This window comes from Equus przewalskii, chromosome 16 (genome assembly GCF_037783145.1).
Source record: "Equus przewalskii isolate Varuska chromosome 16, EquPr2, whole genome shotgun sequence".
Taxonomy (NCBI): Eukaryota; Metazoa; Chordata; class Mammalia; order Perissodactyla; family Equidae; genus Equus; species Equus przewalskii.
Window position 1 is genome coordinate 19,139,722 of NC_091846.1, and position 27,122 is coordinate 19,166,843.

Below are 27,122 nucleotides of genomic sequence, written 5' to 3' on the forward strand. Positions count from 1 at the left end.
ATTACCACAAACTTAGTGGCTTAAAACAACAAAAATTTATTATCTTCTGGAGGTCAGATATCTAGAATAAATCTCACTGGACTAAAATCAAGGTATCTGCAGGATTGTGTTTCTTCTGAAGCTCAAGATGGCAATTTGTTTCCTGGCCTTCTCCAGCTTCTGAGGCCCCCTGCCTTCCTTGGCTGACGGCCTTTCCCTCCATCTTCAAACATCTTCAAAGCTCGCTCTGACTCTGAGCTCCTCTTCTGCCCCTCGTCTACTTTAAAGGACCCTCCTGATTACATGGGCCCACCAGGATAATCCAAAATAATCTCCAAATTTTAAAGTTAGCTGGTTAGCAGCCTAATTCTATCTACAGTCCTAACTCCCCCTTGCCATGTAACCTAACAGGCACAAATTCTAGGGAGCAGGATGTGGACACATCTGAGGGGCCATTGTTCTGCCCTCCACACTTGCCCAAAGTCACACAGCTAGTAAACTGAGTGCTGTGCCTGTGAAATTTATCTGCATGGGCTGTTTGCTTAAGCTGGAGACAGAACTCATGTTACTGGGTGACACTTTCCCTCAATATTATTGGCATTGTTCTAGAGCGACGTGGAACAGCAGTATTAAAACGTGCCCTTCGTAGGCCCGACTACTCCAAGAACAGCGCCTCCCGCCAGACCTGGGAAGTTTCCGTGCCGGCAACCAGAGAGACAACCGGCCGGGCCCGCCCTGCGGAAACGCGCCAGTCGAAGGGGCGGAGGCGCGGACAGGTCGCCGGGGACGCGGGTGAGCGGCCTCCGCTGGGGCGGGCGGCCTCAGGAGGAGGGGGCGCGGAAGGCGCCGACGCGGGGCGGGGGCGAGTGGAAGAAGCGCTCCCGGCGCTCGAGGACCTGCGCCCCGCTCCTGCCCGGGCCGCTCCCCGCGCGCCCGCAAGACCCCACAGCCCCTGGCCGCCCTCACAGGCCCCCCGCAGCTCCGGGCCGCTCCCCGCGAGCCCGCAGGACCCCACAGCCCCGGGCTGCCCTCGTAGGCCCCCCGCAGCTACGGGCCGCCCCCTGCGCGCCCGTAGGACCCCGCAGCCCCGGGCCGCCCCCCGCGCGCCCGCAGCCCTGCCACAGCCCCGGGCCGCCCCCCGCGGGCCCGCAGGTCCCCAGCAGCCCTGGGCCGTTCCCCGCGCGCCCGCAGGCCCCCAGCAGCCCCGGGCCGCCCCCCGCGCACCCGCAGCCCCGGGCCGTTCCCCGCGCGCCCGCAGGCCCCCAGCAGCCCCGGGCCGTTCCCCGTGCGCCCGCAGCCCCGGGCTGTTCCCCGCGCGCCCGCAGCCCCGGGCCGCCCCCCGCGCGCCCGCAGCCCTGCCACAGCCCCGGGCCGCCCCCCGCGGGCCCGCAGGTCCCCAGCAGCCCTGGGCCGTTCCCCGCGCGCCCGCAGGCCCCGAGCAGCCCCGGGCCGCCCCCCACGCACCCGCAGCCCCGGGCCGTTCCCCGCGCGCCCGCAGCCCCGGGCTGTTCCCCGCGCGCCCGCAGCCCTGCCACAGCCCCGGGCCGCCCCCCGCGGGCCCGCAGGTCCCCAGCAGCCCCGGGCCGTTCCCCGCGCGCCCGCAGGCCCCCAGCAGCCCCGGGCCGCCCCCCGCGCACCCGCAGCCCCGGGCCGTTCCCCGCGCGCCCGCAGCCCCCCCGCAGCCCCCGGCCGTTCCCCGCGCGCCCGCAGCCCCCCCGCAGCCCCCGGCCGTTCCCCGCGCGCCCGCAGCCCTCCCACAGCCCCAGGCTGCTCGCCCGCACGCCCGCAGCCTTCCCCCAGCCCAGGGGCTCGGGGCACAGGTGCAACGCCGGTCGCCAGTCGGGGCCTGGGCTCCTGCCCGATGCCGGCACCGCGCGCACCTTCTGAACTTAGCCTGTATTTCGCCGGTGGTGGCGCTTCTCGGCTTTTGCAAATCACGTTGTTAGTTTTTGATTGCTATAGACATACGAAGGGACACTTTTGCCACATTCAGAGTATATACAGGTCTTTTAATGATCTTATGCGTGTAACAGTAACAGAGGCAAATGTGGGGAGAAAAGACCAAATGTGGTTTTCAGCTAAGAAAAGTCAGTGGTGGGCTCTTGTTTATCAGTTACTGTCCATTACATAGAGTAAAGACTCTGAAGAAAAAAAAGATTAGAAATGGGGAAAAACCTGGCCTCCTTGTTAAATCGTGTAATACCGGGAGTCAGTCAGAATAGTGGCCAAGAATTTTTGTCCTTCAGGTCCCTAAATATAGTGAAAAAACTAACTGTTCTTGAAAAGAATTGTTTTTGAAGACAAAGCATCTGATTTGGTTATATGGAGAAATTATTTCTAGAGTTGCTTGGTCATTCTATGGTAAACAAGAATACCAACGAAGTTTTGCAGATCGCTATACTATAGATTTTTGTGTGTGATTTTTGCTTTACCTGCCATGCCCTCTGTGCCTCATAATTCTTTGTGGTGTGAGCTTTAAAAAATAGAACGCTACAAGTAAGCTTTCTGAAAATCAAGTAAATTCACTCCAGTGCTTTTTTTTTCCCCCTGTAGTGAAAAAAATCTATCACCTTTCTAAAGTTTTGATAATGCATAATAATAGCTACTGTTTATTCAGGGCCTCCTGTGTACCAGGCAAAGTATTAGGACCTTTCTCTTCATTGTCTTTTATGTATTAAGCAGTCCAACTAGCTGCTTCATCCTGGAAGTGTAGAAAGGAGATCGAAATTCAAAGACTGTTAAACATTTATTCTTAGTCCCGGGCACCTCCAAGTGGATGCATCCCAAAAGGAACGCGTCTACCTTCTCCCTGCCTTTCCCCACGTTCCTGCCACCATAAAAATAAAAGAAACAGAAAACCATGCACACAAGCATTGTGGTGCCTTTTCTTTCTCTCAGGGAATGGTATCACCATTCACCCAGTTTATGCCAGAACCCTGGGAGATTACCACACCCCCTTCTCCCTACTTGTCTCCCATAAATCTGTCACCAAAAATCTTGCCAATTCTTTCTACATATCTCCTTCCCATTTTCTTTATCCCTGTCGCCACCACCTTATTCCATTCCATCATCATTTCCCTGTCTTTTCTATTGCAGAGGCTCTGGCCCTCCTGCACGCTCCCTTGTTCCATCCGTTCACTATGCAGCCAGAGTGAATGACTCTTCTAATATGCAAATATAATTGCATTGCTCTCTTGGTTAAAACCCTTCAGAGACAGCCCATTAGTTACCCCAAGGATAAAATATAGCAACCTAAACTTGACTTCAAAAGGCCTTCAGATAGGGCCCTGTCTGCCTTACCAGCCTGCTGCAGTCCTCTTTCAATTCCTTAAACTGAACGCAATCTCTTTTGCTCTTAAACATGTGATTCCCTCTGCCTTGATCACTCTTTTCCCTCCTCTTTACCTCGCCAGCCTCCCTTCATCCTTCAGGCTTCAGCTTAAATATTCCCAGATTTTCCTAACTCTCCTGGATATTTCTGCTGTATGCCAGCATAGCTCTTTCTGTAGGACTCCTCACCCTATCTTTGTTGAGGTCTGTGGTCCCATTTGCTTTGGGGCATCCATGATGGAAGGCCCATGAGAGATTTGTTCAGGATTATAAAACCTGGGGCAGGTGCTCAGTGCTTAGTGTCTAAAGCAATTTTGGTGTCCTATCGTGGTGATCAGAGCTACTTTGAATTATTTCTGCCTTTTGAAAATAAATGTAATTCTCAAATGTTCCTGTTTTTGAATATAGTTTGGGAGAGCCCGCGGTGACCCCGTGAGTGGAGCCGGGCCGTGTGGGTGCTCCAGCATGGATGGCTACGCAGTCCTGAGAGTGATCGGGGAGGGCTCCTTCGGCAGAGCCCTTTTGATTCAGCAGGAAAACAGTAATCGGATGTTTGCCATGAAGGAAATACGGCTTCCCAAGGTCACTGCCAAAGCAGTTAGCTCAAGTTGAAAGTGCACGTGCAATTTGCATAGGAAAATAAGTTCCTGAGATTTTACATGGATTGCTCCTTTGTGCAAAAGATGTAATCGGTTTATTCATTAGCCTTACAAGGTCTTGACATATTTTATATGGCTTTTAGGATATTGTAATTAAGAAAAAGAGAAAAGTAGTCAAAGTTTAGGTGGTAATTGCTGTTTATTTGATTTCAAAGTAGATAATTTGTAATAATTTCCAATTTTGTACACCTAAGGGTATAGGGTGTCTTTGCCAAAAGCAATGCAGGTGTGATATTAATGAAAAAGGAATATAATACAATGAAGAGCAAAGACGTAAAATGCTAACCTTTGGTATCGGGGAACCTATTCTGTGGATCACTTTATAGGTTTTATTTCCTGTAAGATAAGGAAGGTGCTGACTTATCACTATTTATCATTGGGTACCGTAGTTGTCATATAGAAGAATCCATGCCATGGAGGCTGCTTGGTACTGTTTTCATCAATTTTTTAAAAATACATTTTAATAAAATTCTCAGAGTGCTAAGTATTTTTTTCCCACTGCATTTTTTACCTCATTAACTCATTCTCAGGTGGGCATCAGAATCAGCTGCTGAGCCTCACCCCTGAGTTTCTGGTTGAGTAGGTCTGGGCAGGCCTGGGAATTTGCATTTTTAATAAATTCCCAGTTGGTGCTGATGCTGCTGGTTGAGAACCCTTGTGTTGGTACATAATCAATAGCAGTTTCTTAGCTGTAAGATAGGTCATTCAGGATTTCATCCTCATAGAGTGAATTAGGGGATAAACAGTTTTGGAAACTCACTTTGTAAATCATTTGTCCATCTTTGCTGCAGTAGTACACCAGTCTGTTCTTTCTTAGCTGGGCCATTGGACTGATAAAGTGATGCAGACAGTAAAAATGTGAAATCCCTCGTTTTTCTTTAAGGATACAATATTATTAATTGCATACTGGCTCTCCAAGTCAGGTTATTTTAGGCTGCTGTTTGAAATAGTTGACATTCTATACTTGTAAAGGTATAAGGGATCAGCTTAAGCATGCAAAATATAGCTATAGCTGAAAAATGACCACATTTTCTCTTGGAGTTTGATAAACTTAAGTTGGGTCAAAGTGCAGTGCTACAAAACTTCATCTAGCATTGGATTATCATACAAACCATACTATAATACTGTAAAGCTATCTGTTTTAAAATGAAGTATTACATTTATGCTTATTTTAAATCTTTTTCTAGTCTTTCTCTGGGACACAGAATTCTAGGAAGGAGGCTGTTCTGTTAGCCAAAATGAAGCACCCCAACATTGTCACCTTCAAAGAATCATTTGAAGGTAAATATGAATTCCCCAAAATACATGCATTTCTGAATTTGATTTATGGCCACTACAGCTTTCCTAAACAGCCTTACATTTGTTTTAGCTGAAGGACACCTGTATATTGTGATGGAATATTGTGATGGAGGGGACCTAATGCAAAAGATTAAACATCAGAAAGGAAGGTTGTTTCCTGAAGATACGGTAAGAGACTGACTTACATAGTTCCCCTCAAGGTTTAAAAGCAAGTTTTATCATGAAATTTGTGTAAGTTAAAATAAAAGCTTTGGTATTTGTGATCATCTGACACACTAGCTAGAAATGACTTATTTCTGTATCTGGGCCACTGCTTAATGTTGTCAGGATGTGGCTGCCTGAGATGTTTTTAGGGAGTAAAATAGATATGTTTATATACTATCAAGGAATAAAACTTCCATATTTAGAAGAATTTCAAAATTATATTACTCATCATATTTTGTACTGGATATTTAAATTTTTTATTTTTGTCGTATTGAAATTTTGGAAGGCAGATGGATTTATTTGGTATTTCTGGATCATCAGAAGAAGGAGGCCTACATTTCTGTTTCTTGGGAAAACCTATTCTCAATCTTTTTCCTTCTGAAGTTTAGCATATTCCCTTAAGTCTAGTACTTACTGCCTTTTTAATGAAAAATTGCATACTAAATATTATAGGAATAAATTGACTGAGGAAAATATTTAAATAAACTGCTTTAATGGGGCTTAGTTTGATTTAAGAGTATAACATGTTATGAAAGTGTATTGGTATAAATATATTTTACTTAGAAGTTGTGTTAAAAATACGGGTTCCATAGAAGGAGATCAACCTTGGCTTCGAATAGATAAGTCTCCATAGCAAAAAAGAAAAAAAATCAGTTTGACATTTAATTATAGGCCCCTTGGGCACCTGGGTACTATTGACTGGGGATTTGTAAGCAGAAAATGCTAACCTCAAAGGATTGTTGACAATTTAATGAAATCTTTTAATGTTAACATATAAATATTCTTAAAAAGTAGATGAAAATCTGATATAATGATTACACTATAAAAAGTTGTAGCATATTCTTTTCTAAGGGGGGAACTACCTTTATGTTTGTATTTAAGAAATACTTTTATTTGGTTGAATACAAGAAAAATATAGTGGGAGTTTTATTAAAATGAATTGTTATTTGGATCATACATAAGATGATGCAACATATTCACAGCTTTTCTGAATTTTTCTAGGCCACTCTGAATCTTAGTTGACCTATGTAATTTTTAGGAGTTCTGTACTTAGATTTTGTAAAACTCCGGTCAACTAAGGTCCAAAGAGGATTGTTTGGAGTTTTGGGTTAGCATGGACCAGTTATTTCATTGTGCAGATTTCCATGCTTTTTTCATGCAGATACTTAATTGGTTTACACAAATGTGCCTTGGAGTAAATCACATTCACAAGAAACGTGTGTTACACAGAGATATCAAATCCAAGGTAAGTGGAATACATTTTTGGGCCTAAGAAGAAAACCAGAATGATTTCATTCAGTCTTTTTTCTCTGTTATTCTATTTCCTTTTGGGATATTTTTATTTAATCTAGAAATATTTGTGAACCTAATATTTATACTAGCCAAATAAGGTACTACCTGAGAAAAGTCATTAAATCTCTTTAGTAGTATAACTTAATATGTTCCAAGCTCTCTTTGTGACTGATTACCACATGTTCTCAGATGGAAAACAATTGAGGCCTGGGCCTGCCATGTGGACTTACCCTGACATAGGTTCCCAGCTGGTCCATCAGGGTCTCATGATACAATCTGAAGTTGGCTTGTTAGATTTCTAAGCAATCATCCTGAATTCCCAAGTAGGGGAACGTGTAGCTCTCAAGAGGGTATCGTGTCTTTTTGTGTTCCACCCCAGGGCTCACCTGTCAGCATTTCTACCCTTAATGTCCATCATCAGCAGGGTTTGAAAGACAGCTTCTCTGGAGACCTCTGCCTTAATGTTTGAATGATGGAAGACATAATCTGAGCTCTTCTTTTTTAATGCAGAATATCTTCCTCACCCAAAATGGAAGAGTAAAACTGGGAGATTTTGGATCTGCCCGTCTTCTCTCTAGGTATGTATGTCTCTTCTTTGGTAGTGACAGTCGTCAGAACATCCATTGTTCAGGAATGCTCTCTGATCATTTTTTGCCTTTTTATGGTTTTAGTCCCATGGCATTTGCTTGTACATATGTGGGAACACCTTACTATGTGCCCCCGGAAATTTGGGAAAACATGCCTTATAACAATAAAAGGTAAGTGATGGACATATTTGGTGCAAGAATGAGTGTTTGGTGACAGACATCATAGCTTGTCAAGCGAAGTTTGGTTTTAAAAAATATATATCTGAAAGCAGTGTTGAGTCTAAATTCCCAGGCTTGTAGATGAAAGTCAAAGTTTTCCAACTGTTTTAATCTGAGTTGAGAGGGGCTAAATGTAAGTGCTGAAAGAAAGGCTAGTCATTTCTAAGGACAGTATGAATTATATCACTGGTTCTCAAACTTTGCTGCTCCCACTTTTAAAAATCCCAAAGCGCGGGTTGCAACCAACGATTAAATCAGAATGTCTGGGGGTGGGAAGCAAGCATCAGTAATTTTCCAGAATCACCGAGTGATTCTAATGTGCAGCAAAATTTGGGAACCACTGGATCATGTCTTTAACATTTATGGGACTAGACAATAAACAGTTGACTGATAGGTTAATTGATTACAAGAAGATAGTATGAAGACCTTATGATTTAAAACATAATTTTTTTCCTGAATATAAGTAATACGTGCCTGTTGATGGGTGCCTGTGAGTTGGTGGGTGGGGGAGGATTGGAGATACAGAGATATACAAGAAAGGAAATGGCAATCACCCACTTTTTCACAACTATTAATAACGTTTTGGTGTTTTTTTCTATCCATTCATTTTTTTTCCCCCTAAACCTAGTTTATATACTCTGTATATAACTTGGTATCCTGCTTTTTTCACTTTGTTTGATATCCTGTTCATTTCACCCCATATTTAAACTCTTCATAAATACTGTAAATGGTTGCATAATATGGCTCTCTTGGCTCTTCGGTGTCTCTTCCGAAATTTACTTATCATTCCTCTGTTGTTGGCCTTATGTTTCCATTTTTCAGTATCATGAACAGTGCTGTGACTCATATACCTTTGGTGGATAAATATGTCATTGTTTTGTATCACATTCTTGGCGTGAATTCCTAGAAGTAGAAAGACTTACAGGCTCTTGTTACCTTCTGCCATGTTGCTTTCTGAAAAGGGTATGATACATGCTAAATAGTTCTTGTAAGAGTAAAATTGACTGAATTGGGGACACAACAGCTGTAAAGGGACTTACTGGGACAATGGGGGAGATTTCAGTTTGGACAAAATATTGGATAATATTACTGAATTACAGTTAAATTTCTTTAACCCTGTGTGTGATAATGGTATTGTGTTTATGAGGGAGAGGTATTGTGTTTATCTTGCTCTTAGGAGACATGTGCTGACATGTTTGGGGGTGAAGTGTTTGATGTCTGCAACCTTTGTTTCAAGAGGTTCAGATATATGTGGAAGAGGGAAACAGCCCCAAAACAAGGCAAATGTTAACAACTGGGGACCCTAGGAAGGAGCATGTGGGCATTTACAACTTTTTTGTAGGTTCCAAACTTTAAAAAATTAAAAGTTGGGGGAGACAGTTTATAGAAACCATTAGTTAAAATAAAAAGAATATTATCTAGAAAAAGTCTGGAGGATGACAACTAGGTGGTGAGAATATGGAGGTGCTTAACATGAAGAAGGACAGCATATAGGATGAACTGTAGCATTCTTTTCTGATGTTTGAAGAACTGTTTTGTGGAAGAATGGGTAGTGTTGTTCTCTTTGTTTTGGGATGTAGAGCTAACACAGTGGGTGGAGAGAGTTCCAAGAAGACACGTTTTTGCTTGTAATAAGGAAGCACACTATCCCTTAGAGCCATCCAACAGGGACACAGACTGCCCGAGGTGAGGTGTGATCCAAGAGCTTCCCTCAGGAGGTGTGATCCAGGGCCCGGTGTGGTGCACAGATGGTCTGGGCGAAAGTTGCACTGAATGACTTCTAAAGTCCTTCTTCCAACTATGATCATCCGAGTCCACTAAGATTCCCTCTTGTACCAAATACCAGTGAAGCGATACCTCAACCACCCTGATTTGGAGAGGTGGGGGGTGGGGAGCAGAGAGTTTTATTGTGAGCATTACTGTCAGTAAGTATTTAAGTGTTGGACCAAAATTGCCATATGTTTTAATAACTAGGAATTACTTGTAATGTCTATTCTTATTAAAACTAATTTTTCTTTTTTTTGTATTATAAAATACATATATTTTCATATGATAACTGAACCCACTTGTCATTACCTTGCTTCTTTATGCTTCCAGTGACATCTGGTCCTTGGGATGCATTCTGTATGAACTCTGTACTCTTAAGCATCCAGTAAGTATGGCATGCAAAACAGAAGAAGAGCCTCTTGTCATATCTAGTTAAGTCTTAATGTGCCAAATTCCATTTGGCAGTTTGCTTCCCTAGGAAGAATTCTTTATAAAAGTTTTCGTTTGTGTCCATTGCTATCATCTTTGCCTTGAGCCACTTTTGTAGCATATGCTAATAGGAATTTCCATTATTTAGTTTTTGTAGTTCTGTATTTAGCTTGCCTACCTTCCTTTCTTCCTTCCTTCTTTCTCTCCCTTCCCTTCCTTCTCTCCCTCTCTCCCTCCTTTTTGCTATTCTTAATTTTTTAAATTAGGGTAAAATACATAAAACATGAAGTCTGCCATTTTAACCATTTTTAAGTGTACAATTCAGTGGCATTAATTACTTTACAATATTGTGCAACCATCTCTGCTATCTATTTGCAAAACTTTTCAGTCACCCCAAACAGAAACTCTGTACCCATTATTCAATAACTTCCCATCCTTCTCTCCCCCCAGCTCCTGGTAACCTCTGATCCACTTTCTCTCTCTATGAATTTACATATTCTAGATATTTCATGTAAGTGGAGTTCATTTATACAGATTTTTCTTTTGTGTCTGGCTTATTTCACATGGCTTAATATTTTCAAAGTTTGTCCATGTTGTAGCATGTGTCAAAATTTCATTCCTTTATATGAGCGAATAATATTCCATTGCATGTTTATACCATGTTTTGTTTATCCATTCACCTGTTGATGGACATTTGGGTTGTTTCCACCTTTTGGCTGTTGTGAATAATGTTGCTGTGAACACTGATGTACAAGTATCTGTTAGAATCCCTGTTTTCCTTTTTTTTTGAGCATATACCTAGGAGTGGAATTGCTGGGTCAGATGGTAATTGTGTGTTTAGCTTTTTAAGGGACTGCCAAACTGTTTTCCAGAGTAGCTGCACCATTGTTATACTTATCTTTTTGCAGTTAGATTTCATTTATCATGTGAGTTTCTTCTCTACCTGAAATATCATGAAAAAATAGACTTTGCCGTTATGTATTTTTTAAGGCTTTTTAAGAAATAATTTAACAAAAAAGAAGTTAAATAGCTTGCCCTGCTTGCTCAGTAGTTGTTTGTTACACAGAACTAACAGTCATAGCACTGATTCCTACTAGGTCTTAGCTTTGCATAGAAATAAATTCTGTTTTTTGGGCATGAGTTGAAACTTGGTTCTAGCAAGCACTTTTACAGGTGTTCTTGAGAACATGTGGAGCTCATGAGAGTGATGCTTGAGAAAAATCCTTCACCACCGCTAGATGAAAGTAACTCAGGCTGAAGGCATGTGCTGTTAATGACAGGTCTTCCTTAAATGTAAGTGGCCTGTAATGCCAACTGTGTAATTAGACCAACTTGGGAAACTTTAAAAAATGCTGATGCCTAGGACCACGCCAGACTATAATTGAATTAAAATCTCTGAGGGTGTCCTGGGCGTTAGTGTTTTTAAAACAGGTGTTTCTAACGTGTAGCCCATGTGGAGAACCCACTGTTGATGTAAATAAAATTATTTTTAAAATTCTAATATTTATGATTATATTCTTCATTTCCCTATTTTATCTTTTTTGAAAACTTACATATACGTGTTCTTATTCTTTCTAGTCAGAGTAAGTATTGAGGAGTATAGTGCCCTAAATATTTGGCACACAGTCTGTTGTCTCTTGTCTGCTTTAAGGACAAAGTAGTTCTCAAACCTTCAGGAAATGCAGAAACTCGGTATAATGGTTAAAAAGCCTGAGGCAAAGCAGATTCAATCTTATTTTTCATTACCTGAATTTTTTCCTTTGTTATATATTGGTTTTTCTTTCCTCATATCTTCACTTGTTTATTTGATTAATAGGGTAATGCACTTCCAAGGCAGAATGCCAACATGTTCTTAGAGAAGTGTTACCAGGGCTGACATCTAATGTTAATTCCAGTGTGTTTATTATACAGTGAAAACGTTTTAAATGTATTCTGGTATGTCATTTTGTATCCCACTCTATTACTTGTCAAATTTTAATAACTACTTTGATGAAATGAAAGGTAAAAAGGATTTTGCAGTAGGAGTTCAAAAGTGGAAATGTCTGAAGTGCCTATTGCCAGGGAGAAGGATTTCTGGGGAGAAGTGAAGCAAAGGAATGCTACACTTATTATAAACCTGTTAGTATCATTTGAGTTTTTGAAAAGTCATATGTATGTATTACTTTGATTTTTAAAATATATTAAAAATGTATATCTGCAAAACCCTTGACTGTGACTTATAAAGTACCCAAAGCAGACATTCATGTGAGACTCTCTAGATGGGGAAGCATTTCACTCTTTATGTTTACCTTTCTCCTGATTTTACAATAGTATCTGAAGGACACCTCTAGGAAGAAAAATGACCAGGCAGCAGATCCATTTATAAAATTAAAATCATTCATATCAATTCAGTTCAGCTGGTATTTTCTTATTTCCATTTTCTTGTATCTCCTTTTACAGTTCAATTTTACTTTTTAGTTTCAGGCAAATAGTTGGAAAAGTCTTATCCTCAAAATATGTCAGGGGTCCATGAGCCCCCTGCCGTCTCATTATTCCTATGAGCTTCAGCATCTCGTCAAACAGATGTTTAAGAGGAACCCCTCACATCGCCCTTCAGCCGCCACACTTCTCTCGAGAGGCACTTTATCCCGGCTCGTCCAGAAGTGCTTACCCCCAGAGGTATGACATGTGTTGGATTGACTGTGAACAGTTTTCGAGTGTATGGTAAAACAGTTTATCTTTTAAACACAATTACATGTTATACATGCTTGTAAAAATTCAAATAATGCAGAAGTGTATACAAAAAATAGAGTGTTAGAACTTCGCTTCCTTCTTCTCCCTTCCACAATGCTGTTCCCCAAGTCTGATCACAGGTATAGTTTGCATATCCTTCCAGATCTTTTCCTGGACACACATAAAAATGTCTATTTGTCTGGCTAAATTACATATGTTTTTTAAATGGCGTTTTACTTTTCAACTTTAAATATTGTGGCGAAGAATATTGATAATTAAATGACATTTTGGCAAAGTCTAAAGAAAAATGTGTTTCACATCTTTAAATTCTCTACTTAAAATTTTTAGATCATCACAGAATATGGTGAGCAGATATTAGAGGAAACCAAAAAATCGAAGCATGGTCCACCAAGAAAAAAGGGTAAGAATTTTGGAAACCTTATTTTTTGTGTGTTCTTTTAAAGTGTAATTTAAACTCAAATTTTAAAGAAAGGAAAATATAATTTTCAAGTTATTAGAGATGATTTTCTGAGATACTTCTCAAATCAAAATTTTGTTTTTGTTACTCCAGACATAATTCTTTACTGGATCTTATCACATTTAGTTTGCCAGGGATCAAAAAAAAGCCTAGTTTGGAGATTTTAGTGATATAAAAATTATTCTCTGTTTCATTATTAGTACCATATTTACTCTGGTTTGTGATGGGTCTGGTAGAAGGCTTCTGTGGGCTGGCCTAGGAATCTAACCATGAAAATATAATGTTAATCTTATAGGAAATTATATCCCCACGTTTCTGGAGAATCATCTTATAAACAAATTTTTAAAAACAGAGACTTTTCAGAAGTTGGGATCTGTCTATATAATAGCTGCACAAAATTTCCATACGTCTAGAGTCTGTCCTGAGCAAATTTTGTATGTAATTTATTGTTTCTTTGGAAGTTGTTATCTCTTAGTTTTTTCAAAGTTATTTTTGTTCCTTTTCATCTGTCGTCAGTGACGCAGATCTTCCATCTGGAGAGATCCAACAAAGATAGTAGACATGGACAAAATAAGAGAAGAGTTAAGAAGTGTGGATCATCCACTGTTGGGACATGTTGCTAAACCTCCACTGTTTGCTGCTTATTATCTTAGTGTTATATTCTACAAAAGAAACGTTTCAAAAGCTGTAGTGTTTTCTTTTTAAAGATTTTATTTTTCCTTTTTCTCCCCAAGGCCCCCCAGTACCTAGTTGTGTGTTTTTAGTTGTGGGTACTTCTAGTTGTGGCATGTGGGACGCCACCTCAGCATGGCCTGATGAGCGGTGCCATGTCCGCTCTCAGAATTCGAACCTCGAACCGACAAAACCCTGGGCTGCCGAAGCGGAGCGTGCGAATTTAACCACTCGGCCACGGGGCCGGCCCCAGTACTGTTTTCTTAAAGTTAAATTTTAAGTGTTGTTTTTGTAAGGAAATAAACCGTTCTAGTGATGTACACCCTTCGGTCTTATAATTCAGCCTTTTCTCCATTACTTAGGAGGTAGCCAGTTACTTTTGTTTCAGCAAGTTTTTTTAGTGTTAATTTTACTTCAGGTACTGTTTTCTAGCTTTTTTTCACATCCCAGGGTAGTGGGAAATTAGTTTTAAAATGCTGGACAACAACAACAAAAACAGTCTAAGAAAAGTTTCAAGATAATTTAGAAAAGTGTAGTTTTACAATTTTTAAAAAAGAGAGGAATAAATCAGTGAAGAAGTGCCACCGTTTTGGGACCATGTGTCTGGTGGCATCTCCATCTAGTCTGTGGAGAGCGAGGCCAGAACAGTGAAAGCTGTGTGAGGGCAGGACCATGTCTAATTTGCTCACTGTTGTATCCTCAGTGCCTGTCATCATGGATGATCAAAGCAATTTTTTTAAATTGTTGATGAATGAGGAGCATGGACTGTAGGGCTCTGCCAGAGGAAAGTCAGGCAGGAGCCATCCTTACGAAAGGCGCTGGTTGCCGATTCTCCCAACTGCTGCTGGTGCCTTGTGAGGGAATGAGCAGCTCGCTTCCTGTGAGGGAAACCTATTCCACCTGCTGTAATAGCTGTCAGGAAAAGCACAGACTCAGTGGCTGGCTTGTGCTCAAGTAATAATGACCTTCCGAGTATGCAGTGTCTTACCTCCTAGTGCCTAAATGGGCTGGCATGAGTGAATAGAGCTGTCTTAACTTTCAGATGCTAACGTTAGGAATAAAACAGCAGGAATAGCCTCTTGTAACAGCTGAGGTCTATTTCTAGGTGAGTGAAGCTTGACGTCACTATTCAGGCTAATACTTTGGTTCTTTGACTTTAATTCATTTGTCTTTGAAGCATTATGCGAATCATATTTAGAGCCTTTCGGTGCTGTCTCTTTCTACCTTCTCTTTTCTCTTTAAGCAGACCCCAGCAGAAGCAGGATACCTTTGGAAAATGAAGCAAGCACAGTGGTAAGGGCTGTAAAATTAAGTTTATGAAACAACCATCCACTGGGTACCGGGTGCCATTGGGTGCTGTGGGGTACTTGGAGACTGTGGCCTGGTCCCTCCAGTCCAGTAGTTTTTCATCTCTTGCCACATGAAGTCATTGGTAGGTAGCTGTCGTCCTGCACTGCCAGCTGAGCTACTTTAGATGACCATTTATTTTGTGTTTTCCATTTTTAATTATTAATGACAAGTGGTTTCAATATAGATCTGAGAGAATGTTGTCCAACTTACAGTCATCAAAGTCTTGTTTTAGTCTGGCTTTTGGCTTTTTTTATTGTGGTAAAAAAATATATATATATATGAAATATATGTTATATATACAACATGTATGTATATGTTATATGTATAACATAATATAATATGTTAGGTATGTATATATATATAACATAAACATTTTAGACATTTTTAAGCATACATTTCAGTGGCGTTAATTACATTCACCATATTGTGTAACCATTACCACTATCTGTTTTCAGTACTTTTTCATCACCCCAAACGGAAACTCTATACCTGTTAAACAATAACTCCCCATTCCTCCCCAACCCCCACCCCAGCCCCTGGTAACCTCTATTCTGCCTTCTGTCTCTATGAATTTGCCTATTCTAAATATTTTATATAAGTGGAATCATACAATATTTGTCCTTTTGTATCTGGCTTCTTTCACTTAGCATAGTATTTCAAGGTTCATCCATGTTAAAGCCTGTATCAGAATTTCCTTCCTTTTTATGGCTAGATAATATTTAGATCACTATTTTGATCTTGGCATTTTTCTGCTCAAAAACTTTTTTTTTTTGAGAAAGATCAGCCCTGAGCTAACATCTGCTGCCAATCCTCCTCTTTTTGCTGAGGAAGACTGGCCCTGAGCTAACATCCATGCCCATCTTCCTCTACTTTATATGTGGGACGCCTGCCATAGCATGGCTTGATGAGTGGTGCCGTGTCTGCACCTGGGATCCAAACCAGTGAACCCCGGGCCGCCGAAGCGGCACGTGCACACTTAACCGCTGCACCACCAGGCTGGCTCCTGCTCAAAAACTTTTATTGCCTCCCCATTATCCCATGAATCAAGTCGACGTTTTTCAGCCTGGCATTCAAGGTCCTGTTCATTCTGTTTTGCCCTGTGTGGCTGGGAGCTCTTTTACACTAAAGCAGCAATAAAGTCGTGAATAGTGACAGCCGATCCACTTCCACTGTTGTCACACCCACCCCAGTAACTTGTGTCCTATTGATGATTGATGACTTTTTCTTTCTTCCACATTTTAATCAACTTTTTAGCTCAAAAAGGAAAAGATATTATACCAAAACCAAAATATTCTATTTATGGAATGTACTAGCAGTGAAACTTGTAAATTTTTTAATGAATCTCAGGTTGTAAATAAATAACAACATCCCATCATTATGTTGTTACAAATGGAGTATGTCCTGCCCATGTGCCTTTTTTTCTTTGCAAGGTAGTATCTACTTTTTCCCAGCTTTATTGATTTGCATGCAATAAAATTTACCCATTTGTAGGCATACAGTTTGATGAATTTTGGTAATTTCATACAGTCATATAACCACCACCACAATCAAGATAGAGAAATCTCATCCCCCTATAAAGTGTCCTTGTGGCCCTTTGCAGACCATCCTGACTCCTGCCCCAGTCAGCCACCACTTCAACTTTAATACCACCTGTAGTGGAAATGTCAGTGTGTTTCAGCAAAATGAGAAGGTTGTGAGTGTGATATGTAAACAGAATGGAGAAAGACCTAGAAAGTAAGTCAGGTAACAGAAGAGTTGAGATAGGAGAGGGTCCTGGGCAGGTGAGCAAGGTGTGATGGGCGTGAAGGCAGAGCTGGGTGGCGCGGGGCCAGGAGTGCTGTGGAGGCTGCTGGAGAGCGGTGGCTCTCAGTGGGGATGAAAGATTGGAATCGCCTGGGGCCTCTTAAAAACTGCTCATCACCACCACCCCTCCAAGATTCTGATGACTTTGACTGTGGGAGGACCTTTGAAATCTTGGCCCCTAGAAGTGTGGAGAGAGAGGTTTGAGAGCCATCGTATAGAAATAAGAAAACAATGTGCCACCTGCAGCCTACTGTTTATTTATTCACTCAACAAAGCATTGAGAACCTATGTGCTGGAGACTGTCTAGGCCCTGGATACGTATTCCTCCTCCAAATATATGCAGATTTAGTAAAGACTAGATAGCATGTTACTATACTCTGTGAAATCAAGAGGTTAATTGGGAAAAATAATTAAGTTGGAACATTTTGACCAGGTATAGCAGCTTTATAAACTGTCTTATTTTGATCTTTCCAGCATGAAAAGCCCAATATAGCAAACCCATACTGAAATTTCTCATTATTCATTTCCTCTAAAAAGACCTCTCAAATACCTGTCATTTTTATATATCCTCTTCATAGTTGCAATGATTGATATTAATGGCTAGTAATGTATATGACCTAATATACATATATGTATGTATGTGGCTTTTAATATACATAGGCATATATGATGTATATGACTATTGCTATACATGTATGTCTGGGGTTATATGGTTATTAATGTTTTTAAATTCATTAATCTTTATTTAAAATTAAAACAGCTGATTTAGCATACTTGTTTACCTTTTTGTAGCAATTCAAGCATGTTTAATCTGTGTTTTTAAATCTCTTTTACAGCAAGGGGAAGAACAAGGTGGAAAGTATAGCCACGCTGATTTAGAAAGCGTTAATCAAAATTTGGTTGAAAGTGCACAGAGGAGAGTAAACAGAGAAGGGAAAGGTAGGTTATTCACATTCTGCTCTCTGTGCAAGAGGGGACTGGGGGAGTGCAAAAGGGAGGCCAGTCTTCACCTGGCTAGGTGGTAGGTGTTGTGAGCAAGTGCACAGGCAGATTTTTGTTTGCTTATCCAATTTAGTGGTACAGGAATATTTTATTTACCCATAAAAAAAGACTAGTGTTTATTAATAAGAGCTTCTGGAAAAAATAGTATTTGTTGCGCTGTCCACCATAAAAAGCATGGCATACAGTGTGTATCTAAATCCTCTCGGGGCTTTGTTCCTGTATGTTGTGTAATATGTAAGTTTATACATATTGTTCTTAAATTTCACTTTAGTGATTAGATTTACCTTTTCATTTGGATTTTTTTTCATTTCCTTTACTACTTAGACATAAAAGAATGTTGTTTCTAGATCTAAGTTTGAAAGACAAAAGAAATACTTCTGTATTGTTCACCAACTATCAGCTGTCTTTAATATGTATAAACAGAGATGAATAAATAAAATAATATGGTTTTTTTACATTTTAAAATCAGATAATAAATCAGTCCATCTGAGGAAAGCCAATTCACTGAGTCCTCTCAGGCGACAGTGGGAGAAAAATGTCTCCAGTTCAGCTCTGACAGCATTGGAAAATGCATCCATACTCACCTCCAGTTTAACAGCTGAGGACGATCAAGGTTAGTAGTCAGATTGAGTCTTACTATTTTAGTGCAGAACATTTTCTAATAGTCTCAAGGGCTAGAGATTTTTTTGGTTTTTTTTAAATGTCACTTTTTTTTTTTGAGCAAGATTAGCCCTGAACTAACATCTGCTGCCAATCCTCCTCTTTTTGCTGAGGAAGACTGGCCCTGAATGCACATCCATGCTCCTCTTCTTCTACTTTATATATGGGACGTCTGCCACAGCATGGCTTGACAAGAGGTGCCATGTCCCCACCTGGGATCCGAACCGGTGGACCCTGGGCCACTGAAGCGGAATGTGTAAACTTAACCACTGCATCACTGGGCCGGCCCCTAAATGTCACTTTGAAAGATATTTGATGTCCCACATCAGAGTGTTGCTCATACAGGGGAATGGAATAGATTTTATTAGAGAGTAAAATACAACTAACTGTGAAATATGATCTGGAAGATAGCTGCTGAAAATCTTTTTTATTTGGCACTAATTTTCATCTTTTCACAACTAGGTGGGTCTGCAATAAAGTACAGTGAAAATAGTACCCGTAAGCAGTGGCTCAAAGAGACTCCAGAAACCTTGCTGAACATCCTTAAGAATGCTGATCTGTGCTTGGCGTTTCAGACATACACGATCTATAGACCAGGTGATTTTGGTCTATTACATAACTGTGGAAATGCTTTGATTTTTAAAAAATTGTGGTAAAAGATATATAACATAAAATTTACCATTTTAACCATTTTTAAGTGTCCACTTCAGGGGCATTAACTACATTCACCTTGTACAGCCATCACCACCATCCACCTCCAGAACTTTTCCCATCTTCCAAATCTGACACTCTGTACCTGTTAAATAACAACTCTCCATTCCTCCCTCCCAGAAACTCTTCGATTTTAAAGTTATGAAATAATTCATAGCATTATATTTTTAGGTTTTCTTGAATCTTTTCTAGCCAGTTTTAAGCTGTAATTAAAATTTCCCATATCACTTCATTACTTCTGTTTGCTCGTTTGTTTGCTTATTTTAATGATCATGTGACTGTTTGAAGAGGAGCCTGTTTTTACCATCAAATACAGCATTGCTTCAGTGACTTTACAGCTCAGACTTCATCGTCATAACTTAGAAACACTTCAGGATTTCTTCTGCATATACTTGAATTCTCTTTTATTGAAAAGAGCTCAAAAAAGATGAACAATTAGGATTTGATTTTTTTAATTGTTTCTGCAGACATTTTCACTAAAATTGTACAAAGTAACTGTTTATAATACTATCCTTAGGAATCGAGGCCGAAGGACTACATTAAGGGTCTGTATGTTTGTGTGTGTGTACATGTGTGTATAATTTTGATAATTCAGTTAGTTACTAAAGCCATCTTATTAGGTTCAGATCTAAGATAAATTATAGCAGGTAGAGCATATAATGGGATGGCAAGTCTCGGCTGTATTTATTGTAACAGATTTAGCTGTATTTGTTTATTTGGTCAGAATTTATTGAGCGCCTAATATATGCTAGGTTAAGATAAAAAAAGAAAAAGAATAAAGCACAATTTCTTCCCGGAAGGAGTTTTTCATCTGGGAGACCAGAACACAGGTAGCGAGTTTTAGCTGTGGACCACGTGTTCTGATAGAGCTGTGTGCAGCCTCTTCTAGGAGCCCCCAGGACAGGTGGTTTGCAGGAGGAAGGTTTGAGGAAGGCTAATGGTTGTGAATTTTGCTCTAGCAATTGTAGGTCCTGGATTTCATTTCTGGTCCAATGATGAGGTTTTGTCATTTCATAAAAGTCACTGTTTAAAAAATATATCCTAACTCTGTTTTGAAAGGCTTTTTATAAAGATTTAGTCCACATTGTTAGGTTATTGTTTCATAAGCAAACATCCAAAAGTAATTACCATCTGCAAAATTTTTTAAAAGCCTGCATGTAATCTTTCTTTAATTTCCTAATTTTATTCTCCTCCATTGGGAAAACCTGGGAACAGGAGACGCTCAAAGGCAAAAAAAATTGACTGTAGTCCGACTATTCAAAGATAACTTTTAATGCTTTAATATAGATTCTTATAGTTGGGGGTTTTAATTGTAGTTTTCTGAATTTTTTCTTTTGAAGAAGGTACTATTTTAAAATTTAATATACATACTGATGCTTACTGGGCCTGTTTCATGCCAGAAATCCTGCTGGGTGATATGGGGAGGCACTACAAAAGAAATCTAGAACATGGCATTGTCCTCAATTAGACAGCAAGCTTTTGAAAGATTTTAGTCCAACGTGCATGAAATAAGTAAATACTGTTTAAATTAGTATAATTTCTGTTACTGTTCCTCTGAAGGTTCACAGGGATTCTTGAAAGGTCCCCTGTCTGAAGAAACAGAAGCATCAGACAATGTCGATGGAGGTCACGATTCTGTCATTTTGGATCCAGAGAGACTTGAACCTACGCTGGATGAGGAGGACACGTACGTTGTGATATACCTAGAAAGCTTTGGTTGGGGTCTGTGTGTGTGTGTGTGTGTGTGTGTGTGTGTGTGTGTGTGAGATTTAAATTATACCTTAATTTCTGGTTTACTAGGAGGTGGTTATATTACTTTACGTCATAAATGAATATTTATATCTTGATCTTTTGTCTGGGGTGGGTAATGTGTTACAGTATTATCACAGAATTCCTTACTGAGCCACGTATTTATAGTCTTTCAGCTTGGACATATTATTTTTGAATATACTAGATCTTATATTGAAAACTTGTAGAAACAGTGAAGGAAGTGATCTTTTGGAAGAGGTAACAGGTTTTTCTTTGTTCGAATGCTTTATGGAGCTCATTTTTCAATAATGTAAATGTTGTTATGTTGGCCTTCTGCTTTGAACCCATCAGCAAATACTTGATGTGCCCCTAATACGGAGGCTTAATATCCAAATTGTGTTTTCACAGGGACTTTGAGGAAGAAGACGACAACCTTGACTGGGTGTCAGAACTGAAGCAGCGAACTGGCTGGCAGGGAGTGTCTGATGGATAATGCCCGAGGCAGTGTGCTTAGTCACCCTGAGCAGTTGCTTCAGATGAGAAATTAATGTTTGGATAAATAGATCACGAAATGTATATTTTCCTTTGGAAATAGAATGAAGAGGGAGAAACTGAATATTTATAATTGTTCCTGATTAGTATCATGAGGTAAAAAATCTAGAACTGTGAGTTTTTGAACTTAAAGGAGGAGGCATAGCATAATGAGAATGAGCTTTGGGCTTTTCGGTCAGATAGACCAGAAATTGGATGCTGCCACTTATGTTTGTGTGATTGTGGGAAATTACTTAACCCCCTTGAGCCCGAATCTCCTCACTATAAAATGAGAAGAACGCCTACCTCACAGGGATGCTGACCATGGACCATTACAGCAGCCTGTAATGTTCTTATTTGCATTGTTACGGTTTGTGTCTATTATTATATAACTCTTTTTACATTTCCTAAAGGTTTGAGGATCTAAATATATTTAATTATAATAATGTGTGCAGTTTTTCAATAAGACCTATTTCTGGGTCGTGATCGTTGATCTTCACTGATCTTCAGCAGCCACCAGCCGTCCTTCAATATAGCCCCTCACAGGATGCACGAAAGAGCCCAGGTTGGAGGATCAGCCATGGGAAGGATGCGGTGGGCTACAGATCTTGTTAGAGGTTGGCAGTCCTGTACACAAGAAAGAAATAGGGCCAAAGATGAGTCGTCGATATGGGAAGTATCAGAAACTAGACAGAGTTGTGGAACTAATACTAATAGGCAGGGGGATCCCAGCATGTGTGGGTCACCATGACACACCTGTGCTGGGTCCTGTCATTTAATACTGTGATGCTTTAGGGAGGTGGGAATACTTTGCTAAAGAAAAAATTGGCTCCTCTCAGGGGATCCCACAGGGGCAAGTGTGGAAACAGCCTAAGCCTGACCTGGTATAGGGACCAATGCTCAACTGAAGAATAGGGGGAAATGTTTGTGAACCTACGGTGGGATCATTACTAAGGATCTGCTGAAATATGGCGTACAAACATCTTTTAAAGATTTAAGCAGTTTTTTTGTCTTAACATACAAAAACCGTAGTATGGACTGTTAGCCCCACACACTTTATTCACGCTTAGTCATTTGGTCATCCTCAGTCTCCTCTGGTCTCTGACAGTCTCCCAGTCTGTCCTTATTCTTCAGGAGCTTGACATTTTGAGGAGTACTGGTTAAGTATTTTGTAGAATGTCCCTCAGTTTGGTTTTTTTTTTCTCGTGATGAGACTGAGCTTAAGGGGTTTGGGGAAGAATACCACAGAAGTGAAGTGCCCTTCCCGTCGCATCGTATCAGAGAGTATGTGATCGCAGCATGACGGGATCACTTGGTGAAGGCCATGTCTACCCAGTTCTCCACTGTAAAGTCACTAGTCTTCCATTTCCATGCTCTGTTTACTCTAAGAGAGCCGCTGAGTCCAGCCCGTACTCAAGTGGAGAGTGATTAAGCTCCACCTCCAAAGGGGAGCATAATCCAATACTATGCTGGTTGTTTTGTTGCTCAGGTTATTCTAGCTTTGGCCACTGGGAGTCGTTTCAGGTTGGCTCCTGTGTCCTTTTGACATGCCCTCATCCTTCTGTGTTCTGAGCACCTCCTTGCTTTCTGGCACTACAAGAAGGTGGTCTAGGCTCATCTTGTACCTTTCTGCCCAGCCCCAGAATCAGCCAGTTCTCCAAGGGGCCCTGGTTCCTTTCATTGGTTTGGAAACCAGGATCTGGGTACTGGGTGTGCTTATTGCTACTGGGATGTCACTGCTTCTAGGCCCTGTCAGCAGACAGAGCTAGGAAACACATGTCTGTATACTATCCTGGGTATACACACATATCTGTAGTCATTTCTCTATGTCTCCATCGCTGTGTATATTAAGCTAAGCATGGATTCATACAGATGTCTTGGACTCTAATCCAGTACCACGGGGTTCATTCTAGCTTCCCCTCCTGCTTTTCTGTAGCTTCTCTCACTGATGGAGAAACTTGGTGTGCACCATCTACTGTCCACTACTTAGGTGTTCAACTCCAGTATGCATGTTATGCACGTAAAGCAGTTTCCAAATTATTAACGCATACCACTGTGCGAAACAATCCCCAACCACAGAGCTCATGTATTGTTCCTGTTGTCATTACCCTTACAGTTTCCAGCCAAACCTCTGTTTCCCAAAGTTGCTTATGTTAGCTCCTTTTTTTTTTTTTTTTACCACTTTTTTGAAGACTTTTCAAGAGTTGAGGTAGGCAGGGATAGTTTTAAAGTGATTTCTAGATATTCAGTTTCCATAATTACTGTATTCTATATCTTTTAGTCCTCTCAAATCTTAGCACTGCCCCAGGGTGTAAACATTTCCAAGCCATCAAACAAAGGGAACTGGGAATTATGTACAGTTATTGAGAGACTGAATGAGTCTTGATTGGATGAGAAATCCTTTTGAAAGTCAAATGGTTTGCAGAGTTTTGCTTTTAGTGAAATTTCAAGAGACTCTGATGGATGATTAGAAACCATTTGTAGTGATAGATTACTATAGGGATTCTTGAAGTACAATTAGGCAAGAATTGAGGGACAGGTTTAACAAAACTTCCAATTCCTATTTACTTCTATGAATGAGGTTTCACAGCACTTACAGCTTTAAAACAGAGATAAAGAAAAACAGAAGAGAGTCAGTGTTGAACCTTGTCTATTCCAGCAAAGGTTAGCACTTATCTATGGATACCAATTGAACTAATGAGGGGGAGGAAGAGGAAAGCTCATTAAGGTCTTTAAGAGATGAATGGTGGGGTGGCCCAGTGGGCTGGTGGTTCATGCGCCACTTCAGCTGCCCAGGGTTGGCTGCCCTGGGTTGGTGGCCCAGGGTTCACAGGCTTGGCTCCTGGCGTGGACCTCCACACCACTTATCAAGCCATGCTGTGGAGGCGTCCCGCATACACAACAGAGGAAGATGGGCACAGATGTTAGCTCAGGGATAATCTTCCTTTAGCAAAAAGAGGAAGACTGGCAACAGATGTTAGCTCTGGGCCAATCTTCCTCACCAAAAACAAACAGATGAATGGCCAATACAACTTTACTTTTTATATTTAATAAGTATCAATGTTGTGATATATTTTATTTTGATCAGTTGTGTACTAGTATTTATTTTTAATCAAAAAATAAAAGCCTGTGATTAGGAAATATAAATTAAGTTCCATTTATACAGTTGGATGATCAATCAGACTCTGAAGCAGGAAGAACATTACTTATGGAGATAGTGGTTCAAGGAGAGAAAGGAATGATGTAAACTTCCTGATTCTTAAAGAAGAGCTTACTTTAAAAAAAAAAAAGGATGATGGTGGGTTTCAAATTGCCATGGTATTTAGATTCCTTTGGATATGTTTTGTGTCAATATTTATAATTGCTGAAAATTACCCTTTTAACTACGCAAACATGTAGTGAAACGTTTTAGATAGCAGTTTGATGGGGAACGGGGCGTGGAGAGGGCGAGAGAAGCGCGTTTCCAGACCACTGGAGAGTGGCCAGTTTTGTAAGAGGATCCTATGGGAGGCTGCCAGCTTCTGTCAAAAGAACAAGATTCCGTTCCAGTCTCCATCTATTGAAGTATTTGAAGCCGTGCACAAGAAACTCTTCCTGTCTCAGTTTAGCTCATTTGTAAAACTGGGAGACTACTACCTTGCTGGGTTGGTGCAAAAAATAGAGATGTATGCAAAGCATCTGGCACACCGTAAACAAGAACGAGAAGCGGTGTGCTTGTTGAGTGCTATGCACAGGAGTCTAGACTTAAGGCAACGGGAAGAAGCAGTCACGTGTCCAAACTCCCTCGCCTCTGACCCCTCTTCCTGGTGGACGAGGTAGACCGGTCCTCTCGCCGCCCCGCCCGCCTTCCCTCGCGCGGCGCCGCCCCGGCCGCCCGGAGGCGCGGCAGCCCCAGGAACCCGGATCCAGCCGGGACGCCTCTCTCGCCCCGCGGAGCCGGCGGAGCAGGTATGCTGCGGGCACGCCGCCCTTGGTCCTTACCCTGAGCCGCCCCTGGGACTCCGGGAGCCGCGGGGAAAGGGATGGAGCCCCGCCGGGGGGACCGGGGCGGCAGGGACGCGGTCTCCCTCCCTGGGCCGCGTCGATCTCCATGGCAACGCGCGGAGCACCAAGCTCCCAGCCCTGCGCGAGCTCCTCCGCCCGTCCGCCGGCCGCCTCCCAGAGTCTCCCTAAGGGAGAGGGATTTTTCCCGAAACCTGGGGGCTTCTACCCCCGGTGCCACCTGGGCGGCAGCGTCGCAGTCCCTCAATTCCCGCGCTGGTGCCCTCCAGTTCCGATTCCGCAACCACCTCCCTCAAAACCCGGTCCTCGGGTGGCCCCAGCTTCTCCTGGTTGCGGAGCTGGCCTCCCTTCCTACCCAGACACAGGTTACTCAAAAACGTAACCAGCCTGCTCACTGAACTTTTAAAAATCAGCATAATGTCCTAACTGTATTAAAAGGAGATGTGCAAGGAGACAATTGATAATAAAATCTGCGCTTCCGTCTGTAAATGCTTGGTACCACTACACTCGGACAAACAGTGAAGCAGCCGGGGGCCCGCGCCCGGGCAGGAGTCCCTTGACCGTGACCGCTGCAAACTGCTAGGTCTCGGCTACTGGGAGCAGCGTGGCCAGTGGGGGCGTGATTTTCCAAAAACGGTCAGCAGTTCTTGGAAAATTTCCAAATAAAACAAGGTGCAGCCAAGCCTTGATTTACGTGTAGTTGCCTTCCTCGAAAATGCAATGTTAATTAAAACCGCAAAAAATACTTCGTATGTAGATGTCAAATAGGGTTTGGTTCTAGCCGCAGATAATTATAAACGGATTTTTCCACGCACATGAATGTGTGGGGAGACTGTCAAAGGTTGTAGCTCCGCGGGATAATCCTTTATTGTGCGGGACGGTCCCTTGCATCTCAGAATCGCAGTATCCCGGGCCCCAACAGCTTCTGAACTTCTTAATGCCCGTAGTGCCTCTCCGTCTCTGCGGAGAACGAAAAAACTCCATAATTTCCAAAATGTCCCCTAGGGGGCAGCACCTTCCCACTGAGCAAGGTTGGACTGTAGAACTATGTAAGCGTAGGTACATTCCTGCTTTACAGAGATGCCGAGCACCGCGGGCATTATATCTTTCATTCTCAGAACAAACGTGCAAAACTAGGTATTGTTATTTGCATTCTAGAAATTAGGAAAGTGAGGTTTTGCGAGGTTAAAGTGACTTGCCTAAGATCACAACACTACAGTGTATCAAAGCTGAACTACAGCCCAAGTCTGAGCTGGGAGCCTACCAGGAAGATCTGTCTCACTTTGATGGTTACCTGTGGCCGCAAGGAAAGTTATGTGACCCTGTCTTGGCGAGGTTGGAGGGAAAGTTTTAGCAAAATGAGTTCTTTTACATTTTAGTGATCAATTTTGCGAATTTGTTAGTGTTTATGAAAAGTGTGCAATAAAATTTCATTACTCTAATTCCAGGAACCTCTGTGCATTGGAGACCATGGATAAATACGATGTGATTAAGGCCATTGGGGAAGGTGCCTTTGGGAAAGCATACTTGGCCAAAGGGAAATCAGATAGCAAGCACTGTGTTATAAAAGAGATCAATTTTGCAAAGGTACGTTAAGAAGTTAAAATTCCTATTCATTTGGTGAGGAAGATTGGCCCTGAGCTAACACCTGTTGCCAATCTTCCTCTTTTTCCTTGAGGAAGATGT

General features: G+C 41.6%; 2 protein-coding genes across 20 annotated transcripts in view; both read left to right on the forward strand.

Annotated features, from left to right (window-relative positions):
* The first annotated feature begins 630 nt into the window (after window positions 1-630).
* Window positions 631-21,880, forward strand: NEK3 (NIMA related kinase 3). Of its 6 annotated transcripts, none has more exons than XM_008539974.2 (16): window positions 631-771; window positions 3,718-3,891; window positions 5,156-5,249; window positions 5,338-5,435; window positions 6,634-6,717; window positions 7,275-7,342; window positions 7,436-7,522; window positions 9,668-9,722; window positions 12,224-12,424; window positions 12,827-12,899; window positions 14,875-14,921; window positions 17,618-17,720; window positions 18,253-18,396; window positions 18,906-19,040; window positions 20,715-20,841; window positions 21,312-21,880. In XM_008539974.2, the coding sequence occupies exons 2-16, from the start codon at window positions 3,775-3,777 to the stop codon at window positions 21,394-21,396; spliced, it is 1,518 nt and encodes a 505-aa protein (XP_008538196.1). In that variant the 5' UTR covers window positions 631-771; window positions 3,718-3,774; the 3' UTR covers window positions 21,397-21,880. The 6 variants fall into 6 exon arrangements, with proteins under 6 accessions (XP_008538196.1, XP_070434907.1, XP_008538194.1 ...); XM_008539972.2 differs by having other exon boundaries at window positions 708-771; window positions 14,872-14,921; XM_070578807.1 differs by having other exon boundaries at window positions 748-771; window positions 3,718-4,023; window positions 14,872-14,921.
* A 3,352-nt stretch (window positions 21,881-25,232) lies between these two features.
* The window catches only part of NEK5 (NIMA related kinase 5), a 62,962-nt gene continuing 61,072 nt past the window's right edge, over window positions 25,233-27,122 (forward strand). For 10 of the 14 annotated variants that reach the window (XR_011528050.1, XR_011528049.1, XR_011528052.1 and 7 more), the window contains exons 1-2: window positions 25,233-25,382; window positions 26,885-27,023. Coding sequence is in view for 5 of the 14 variants with exons in the window: in XM_008539969.2 (XP_008538191.1) it covers window positions 26,907-27,023 (117 nt within the window). In the remaining 9 variants the exon portion in view is untranslated. The remainder of the gene's footprint in view (window positions 25,383-26,884; window positions 27,024-27,122) is intronic. The other 4 variants (XM_070578798.1, XM_070578801.1, XM_070578797.1 and 1 more) reach the window with 4 other exon arrangements.